Source organism: Podarcis cretensis (assembly GCF_951804945.1).
Source record: "Podarcis cretensis genome assembly, chromosome: 2".
NCBI classification, from domain to species: Eukaryota; Metazoa; Chordata; class Lepidosauria; order Squamata; family Lacertidae; genus Podarcis; species Podarcis cretensis.
Genome location: NC_137171.1, coordinates 22,014,439 through 22,022,927, shown reverse-complemented (window position 1 = coordinate 22,022,927; position 8,489 = coordinate 22,014,439). Strand labels below are relative to the sequence as shown.

The 8,489-nt window shown below is 47.8% G+C and overlaps 1 protein-coding gene across 7 annotated transcripts in view; it reads right to left on the bottom strand.

Annotated features, from left to right (window-relative positions):
• Window positions 1–1,097: 1,097 nt before the first annotated feature.
• DGKA (diacylglycerol kinase alpha) overlaps window positions 1,098–8,489 on the bottom strand; it is a 78,097-nt gene continuing 70,705 nt past the window's right edge. For all 7 annotated transcript variants that reach the window (XM_079965399.1, XM_079965403.1, XM_079965405.1 and 4 more), the window contains 7 exons: window positions 8,134–8,294; window positions 7,667–7,731; window positions 6,975–7,065; window positions 5,003–5,201; window positions 3,835–3,955; window positions 2,489–2,549; window positions 1,098–1,774 (listed from right to left, as the gene is read on the bottom strand). In XM_079965399.1, coding sequence (XP_079821525.1) covers window positions 1,676–1,774; window positions 2,489–2,549; window positions 3,835–3,955; window positions 5,003–5,201; window positions 6,975–7,065; window positions 7,667–7,731; window positions 8,134–8,294 — 797 coding nt within the window. In that variant the 3' untranslated portion in view covers window positions 1,098–1,675. The remainder of the gene's footprint in view (window positions 1,775–2,488; window positions 2,550–3,834; window positions 3,956–5,002; window positions 5,202–6,974; window positions 7,066–7,666; window positions 7,732–8,133; window positions 8,295–8,489) is intronic.

The following is an 8,489-nucleotide window of genomic DNA, read 5'->3' as shown; positions in this document are numbered from 1 at the left end:
AGATAACCACATTCCCTTGCATGATGCTGTACATGTCATGTACCTGGTGAGCATACCATAGCTGTCACTGGTGGCCACAGGGTACACTAGAGCAGTGTTTCCCAACCTTGGGTCTCCAGCTGTTTTTGGACTACAACTCCCATCATCCCTTGTTAGCAAGACCAATGGTCAGGGATGATGGGAATTGTAGTCCAGCAGTAGCTGGAGACCCAAGGTTGGGAAACACTGCACTAGAGCAATGGGAAGGAAGCAGCAGCAGCTTGTCAGAGCAGTTAGAGAAGCTGGAGAGTAGGAAGGCCTGGCTCTCGAGGAACAGGTTTTATAAAGTACAGCTCTCCCAAAGAGGTTTCTGTCCTGAAGGAGATAAGAGAGTGAGAGCAGGCTGCTGTGGAATGAGCAAGATAGGAAGATCTGCAGCACAGACTTGGGTGAAAGCATGTGGCAGAGCAATGCCAGGATGGGGCCCAAGACAAAGAAGGGAGATGGGATCTCAGATTTATGGGGGAATTATTCTGCAGAGTGTGCTGTGGGGCTTCCTGGCTGATAGAAGAGGCAGGGCTGCTTGTTCCTGTTATGTGAAAGAACGGCTGGCTGCACATCCATACTTGTCCTCTTCTATCCATTTAACAAAGAAGAAGAAGAAAAACCCAACAACAGGCTAGTATGTTCGAGAAGTGTTAGCATATGCCATCTAGTTAATTTCACCACTCCACTGACTCTTAGGAGACAGAGGAGAAGCAGCAGGTCTTCCTAACAAGTGAGAGAGAAGGAGCAGCAGGTCTTCTAAGAGCCACATTCCTAACAGAGCCCAGTTTTCCGTCCTTTCTTCCCAACAGGTTTTTAAAAGCTACCATTGCATGATCCGGGCTGGTACCACAGAAGCAGTAACATCGCTTTCGGGTACTTTCACATGTGCGCAAACACACATACTCCACCCCCCCTTTCCCAAACCTCAAAAGTAAGCCACGGCACATCTCATCTTTTGGGAAATAGCCAACACAGAACCATTTTAAATTCGGTGGCTCCACGATGTCCCAGGCTTTCATGTCTGCCCGTAACCAAAGAAACCAGCTACAACAACAGGACAACCACCACCATCCAAGCCCAACTCTTTATTACTACGCTGAGGCACTTCTGAGAACGCTAAGTGGAGCACTTGGAATGGAGTTGCAATAAATAAAAGGGGGACGGAGGGGAGGAGTGGAAAAGGCGAGCCAGTGCCGCCACAGTCTTTCAGTAGTAACCTCGAGTGCAAGGGGCAACAACCTACAAGGAACAGAACCGGAAGGGCAAGAGCAGACAATTTACAGGGCCTTTTGAGTGGTCAGTGAAGGAGGATTTGGCACCCACACAATTTGGGGTAAGGGCACCGGCACAGGCAGGCAGCCCACAAGGGACAACACCCGATGGCAGGGGTATTGCAATGGCTCTCCCACCCCGGTCCAGGGAATTGGCAACGTCGATCTGTGTGGCAGAAGCAAAGGCGCTGTGGCTGCAGCTGCCCACCCGCTTTGCCACGTACCAGGCAGCAAGAAACCTTGTTCAATTGTTTGTGTTTGGTAGAGGTGATAGAGAGCAGGACTTCCCCCCATGGTGCAAGAGCATTGGGCATCCCGACAACAGGCCTCCAGCTGCATCACCGTGGCTTCTGATAGACCCAGAAGCGCTTTTTCTTTTAGGGCTCCTGCGGTCCCTTCTTCAAGCCGAAAAAGCTGGAGGATCGGGGAGGTGGAGCGATGAGCATTGGGGCTTGGTTCTTGTGGGTTATTTTGATCTGGAAACACAGGAAAACAGGGTGTGGCAACACTTAAGAAGGACTCTATTAACATGCCATAGTGCCCCTGCAATGGTAGAGCAAAGCAATGGATGCGTCCCTTTTTCGACCCAGCAAAACATAGCATCCATATCAGTGAAAGAAGTACAAAGCATCTCAGGTTCCATAACCCAACAGGCTCCGCATCTCAGGAACTAATGTACAGCAGCTTTGGGATTTGCCTTACGCTGGCGCGATCTGTATCGGTGAGGTGAGAAGCAGCTTCCTGACTGGGCAGCTTCAGAAAGGGGTCCTGATTCGACCCACAAAGCTGTTTCCCCCAAAGCATGCCCACCTGTGATGTCAGGCGTGGGCAGGTAAAGGAACAATTGGTAGCCTTAAAGGGTGCTCGCAAATAGTCCTTGGTGAGTGGGGCTTGTAAAAATTTGGTGCCATTGCGATTGGAACTCCTGAGTGCAGCTGATCCCTGCCAAAAGCAAGGGTTGCAATCAGAGCCAATGAGCTGATCTGTGCTGACTGTAACCCCCAGTGGGACTGGCTAGAGGCATCCATCTTAGCAGCGCAGCTTGACTTCAATCAGACGGCAAAGGGAAATGCTTCTCCTAACATCATGCTTGCATCAGGTGACTGACAGGTGAACAGCCTCTTCCACTGGACAAATGTGGTCCATGGGGGTGGGGAATCCAGTTCCCCAGCCCTGTACTAGGTGCTTACCGTGCATGGGGCTTGCATCCAGGGCTCTCCATCAATCTGCATGGGGAGATGCTTGAAGGTTCTGCAAAAGCACACAGAGAGGAAATGGTGAGCAGATGCTAACATGGAAACATGAGACACAGACTTCTGCAGGTGAGTGGCTGCTTCTCTTAATGGATTTTCTGCTTCAGCCAGCCTATACTACTAAGAATTTACAAGTGGGCTTTGCAACAATATGTTGCAGTAGGCAGTCCTGTCCTGTTATAAACTCGAGTTGGAAGGGACCCCTGAGGATCATCCAGTCCAACCCCCAGCAATGCAGCTGTCCCATACAGGGATTGAACCTGCAACCTTGGCATTATGGGCACCATGCTCTAACCAACTGAGCTGCCCAGTGTTCCTGTTCACTGATTTAATCAATCAGTGATGCCCTCTTTCAAAATTCACTCCACTCTATTCCGCCACCCTCTCAGTTTTATGATTTCTCCCACCAAGCATGCTCAGGTTTCCCCCCCTAAATATTTTGCATACTTCTGCAAATCTTAAAAGCTCTCTCCTTCCTTAGTGTGTGTGTGTGTGTGTGTGTGTGTGTGTGTGTGTGATGCCATTTTGGCAGCATAAGCAACAACACTCGGCCCGGGCGTCAGGAATAAGAAGGAATAAAACAGTTCATTTCCGTTCAAAGCCCTTCACATGCATTATTGGAGTAATCATTATCACAGCCCTGTAAGGTAGTCCAGTACTATTATGACCATATTGCAGATGTGGGGCTGAGGTTGAGAGACAGTGGTTTGCCTAAGATCACCCTCACACTATACCATACCCTATGAAACACTACAGGCAACCTCCTATTCACGTGGGGGTTGAGTTCTAGGTCACGGTGCGCTTGCATGAAATCAGAGACCCGCTGGAAAAACCAAGCGCTCTGCCTCGTCCCCATTCTGCCCTTTTAGTGATGTCTTTATCACATCCAGGTTCAGCGCTGTTCACCTGTGCTTGGTCGCACCTAAAGCAGGAGTTGCTTGTATAGTGCTGCAGGCTCAGCCTAGGAATGCATCTCGAGTGAAGGGCTTAAATCATTGCTGATAGAATTTCATTCTGCGCACAAAAGGGCCACCATCGTTACTTCACATGCTCCGGAGCCAAGTCCTTGGGCTGAATCCTAGCACTAATTAAGCCGTTGACACCCCTTTTGCTCGTTATCGCTCAGTCTGCCAATGACCATGTATCTGGTACCCTTTGGGAAGGGCAGAAGGAAGTTGCCCAGCAACCCGGCATCTTTCTTTCCCTTAGGACATGTGAGGGTCACAATGGCAACTGCAAGAGAAGGAGGAGAAGCCCCGTAGCAGACCAACCGCCTAACTCACCGCAGTGTGATCTCGGAGCACTTGGCCAGGCGTTTGCCCGCGCTCTTCAGTCCCGTGTAAATCTGTCCCATCTCTAAGACGCCTTCCAGGCCCACCACCTCCATCCGCCGGTCACTTAGGTCTAGGTGAGAAATAGCAAGGGGGAGGAGGAGAAGAGAATATTAGTTTTGCCCATATCTACTTACGACAACAACAACAACAACTTTATTATTTATACCCCACCCTTCTGGCTGGGTTTCACCCAGCCACTTTGGGCAGCTTCCAGCGCATATAAAAAGCTAAGACATCAAACATTAAATACGGAGTGGCCACCGAGACCACATAACACCAGTCCTGAAAGACCTACATTGACTCCCAGTACGTTTCCAAGCACAATTCAAAGTGTTGGTGCTGATCATTAAAGCCCCAAATGGCCTCGGTCCAGTATACCTGAAGGAGGGTCTCCATCCCCATCATTCTGCCCGGACGCTGAGGTCCAGCTCCGAGGACCTTCTGGTGGTTCCCTCCCTGCAAGAAGTGAAGTTACAAGGAACCAGGCAGAGGGCCTTCTTGGTAGTGGCAACCACTCTGTGGATGTCAAGGAAATAAACAACTATCTGACTTTTAGAAGACGTCTGAAGGCAACCCAGTTTAAGGAAGTTTTTAATGTTTGATGATTTATTGTGTTTTTACTATTCTGTTGGGAGCTGCCCAGGGTGGCTGGGGAGGCCCGGCCAGATGGGCAGGGTATAAATAATAACTTTTTTATTATTACTTCTACTACTACTACTACTTCCCGAAACAGGGCAGCCTTCAGTTGTCTTTTAAAAGTTGTGTGTTTCTTTGCTTCCTTGACATCTGGTGGGAGGGCATTCCACAGGGTGGGTGCCACTACCAAGAAGGCCTTCTGCCTGGTTCCCTGTAACTTCGCTTCTTCCGGGGGGAGGGGGGGGGACCGCCAGAAGGCCCTCGGAGCTGGACTTACAACTGCTTTCCCTAGCCAAACCCTCCCTGTGCAATGTTCTCAGGAGTGTCCACAATATTGCAAGCCTGCCTGCCACCTGTGGAGCATCACTCCATTCCTCGTTCACGGTCACAATTCACATCTGCTCTCACTTTCCACATCCGCTGCTGCCTAAAGTAGCCCAACCCACCTGAGCCCAGCTGCTGCCCTTCTTCCTCAGCTCACCTTGTACACAGTTCTTCAGAGTTTCGGCATCACTGATGACCTGGGGCTGTGCGGCACCCCCTGCTGTGCTTCGTGCCGCCGCCTCCCCCAAAGGTCTTTTGGTCTCACCCCAGAGGTTGGAGCCACCGTGCATGCTGGGAATGTTGAGGACTGCTACTCCAGAAAGTGCTCCGCTGAGGTCAATAGACTGCCCACAGCACTTGGGGTGGGGAAAGGAATGGGGAGGGGGAGTTAGCATCACTCATAGAAATAGATATAGATATAGATCTAGTGTGTGTGTGTGTGTTCTTTATTATTTGATGCAAAGGATGCAGTAACTGCAAAAACATAACAAATGCATATACATTCATATAATTTCTCATATATGTGTGTGTGTGTGTGTGTGTGAGAGAGAGAGAGAGAGAGAGAGAGAGAGAGAGAGAGAAGGACACAGCTACAAATACCAATATTATAAATATCATAATCCAATAACTAATTTACCACCTAGAGAAACTTGGTATAAATAAATAAATTTAAATAAATAGATATAAATTTATTTATATCTATTCTTCATTTTATTTTTTATAAAAATATCATAGAAATATCAAAGCAGTTGGTAAAGCCAACTGAAAAAAACTGAAAACATGAATCATAAATCATATGACACAACCCCTATAAAATAAAATGAATTCAATAGAGAAGGACGCCACATCATATTTAAAATTTCCTCTCTCTTGCTTACCATCTCTCATCAAGAGAGATAACTGACTTTTTTAAAAAAAATATTATTAATAATAATAATATACCACCCATCTGGCTGGGTTTCTCCAGCCACTCTGGGTGGCTTACAGCATATATAAAAACATAAATAAATAAATAAACCATAAAATATTTTTTAAAAAATGTCTTATACCGACTATAAATAAACCAATAAATCAATAGAAACTAATAATTTTACAGTTATACCAAAATTAAAACAACCACCTACCCCAACCCAATGAAAACAGAGGAACCAAAATTTTAAATGTTTAAAACATTTTAGCCAGCTGCCCCAACCTACAAATTGTTCGAGTAATGTCCCTTTAAATGCCTCCCCACAGCACTGAGGTGAGGGTTAAGTTCTAGATCCAGCCTTGACCAGCAGTTAATAGGGTAGAGAGAAAAAACAACAACAACAACAACATTATGAAGCTATCAAGAGAGGAGTAGTTTTTTTCCCCATGGGTCACTTCCAGACTGTCAGTATTTTCCAGCAGAAATTCAGTCACATATCATAAATTGAGGTTTGCACAATGAAAAGGAATTAAAGTGATCTGATGCAACAAAACGCCTTTCTTTTTTTAAAAAGGACTTTTTGTTATTAGAAAATACACCAAAACATGGCTGGTAAATGCACCGAAAAGTGTGGAATCATGACCAATCAAACAAATCAGAACAAATGCTTGGTAAGCAGTGCATAACCTCGAAGTGAGCAAATCAAGACGAATTCTTGAAAGGCCCATGGAAAGGTGACAGAGGGAGAAGTGGTGGTGCTTATTTTTAAAATGAAAAGTGCTGTAGCTCAAGCCTGCTTGGCAGTCCCTCTCGTCCAATGCAGAAGTCCTAATGTCAAATGTGTAGCAGGTCCCAAGCTGCTTCTGGCAACTCAATGACGAGTGCACCCATGCTCAGAGACAACGTTGTTCCTAAGTCCTGGTGTTCACAAGAATACCAAGTATCTCTTGGAGTCTGACTTAACCTTAGGGTTCATCCACACTCCCCTTTGTTCCATGATTTCTAGACACAAGTCTGAGAGGTTTACCTGGGAAAACTTGTGGCTTACTGCCGAATCATAACAAACGCCGATCGTTTTTTTTTTTTTGCGGACTGACGTTTGCTCTGATTCACCAGTAATCTGCAGCAGAGATTATTGCAAAGGACAGAAAAGGCAACTCTCATCTTTCACAGTTGCAGCACAGCTGTTCGACTTGAGCGCCACAAGGGGGAACCTCACCTCGACAGACAGGCACTCCTTGAGCTTTTTGCATGTGGCAAAGATGGTCTCCGATGTAGCAAACTCAAAATACCAGAGCTTGTTCTTCATCCTGGTTCAGGGGGAAAGGGGGTGCAAAACAAAAAAACGAAAAGCATGTGGCTGGGTTCATTTTCTCCCAGGAAGGCCTCAGCCAAACACATCCACCTGCAGGACTTGCCAGCAGCATCAGATTTAGGGCGGTGCAGGCAGTTCCACCGCATGGGAGCAAAACTGAGAAGATCCATAACTGAGAAGATCCATTTGGGGCTGCCAAATTTGGCCTTGCTCAGGGCACCATGTTACCAAAGGTCACCAGTGTTGCCAGCCTAGACTGCCCCCTCTGAAGAGCATCCTCTTTTACTACCCAACTACTCCATGGCCCAAACCACCTTCTCCTTAGAACCAGCTGCTTTCTCGGCCACATGGCAGCCCCATACCACCCACAGATGCTTCCCAGGGAGAGACGGAAAAGCACCGACAGTGTGCCAAGGAGGCCAGGGACCAAAAAGCCCCTTCCTCCCCACAGGCAGAGGTTCCTATGCATGAATAAGGAGACTCAAATGCCAGATCGGACTGGCTACACAGGGGAAGACAGCCATGATTCTGGAGCAGAGGATTCTGGGTAGATACAGCGCCCAAGGGAAGGTGCTCCTCAACCGTACTGCGCTAACCTGCTGTTAAATTTCTCCGGGTATTTCTCCCTCATGACATGGAATCGGTGGGCAATGGAGGCATCCTGGAGAAAGGGTGGGTGAGAAAGACAGAGTCAGAAATAAGAGGGGGTGTCATGGAGGTGGAGAGGGAACAATGTGATGGGAGGAGATGTCCCACACAGCTTCTTCCAAAGTACCCTCCCGCCGCCTGCCACCTCTCAGCTCCCCAGAGTCCCCTCTCCATCCCCCGCTTCCAGTCCTTCTCAACTTTCTGCTATGTCCTGTATCCCTCTTGCTTGAAACCTCCTGCCCCCTTCTCTGCAGTCTCCTGCCACTGACTTCAGTGGCACCAGTATAGCAACAGCTCAGAAGACCGCAAAACCTCCCGTAGTAGAGAGAGAATATGCACCCTCCACAGGCTTGAAGAGGAGGGCTGTCCTTCAGTGCCGCTCCTTGGTATTTTCACTTGCCCCTTTCATACTTACTACCCCAATGGAGAAATAGTTGTTGATGATCTCGTAGGGGACGGGGTCCCCTTTCTCATCAGGGTTGTCGGGCGTCACCTGGACTGACCAGCGATCCATCTGCAGGATGCTGCTTGCTTCAATGTCTTTAAGGATCTTCACTAGGTTCTCGCCGTCATAACCTGGGCAGAAATTTATGCATTAGAGACTGAGGAGGGAGGGAGTAGGCTTGTGATTTTTAAAATGTTGTAAGTGTGAACTCTGGTAATAAGCTCCACTTCCCCACCTTGGCCAGACAGTCTTAGTCTAGTAATCAAATCAAGATGAGAGGAGCACGAAACCAGGCAACCTCAAGCTGCTTTTCCAGTGCTTTCCTT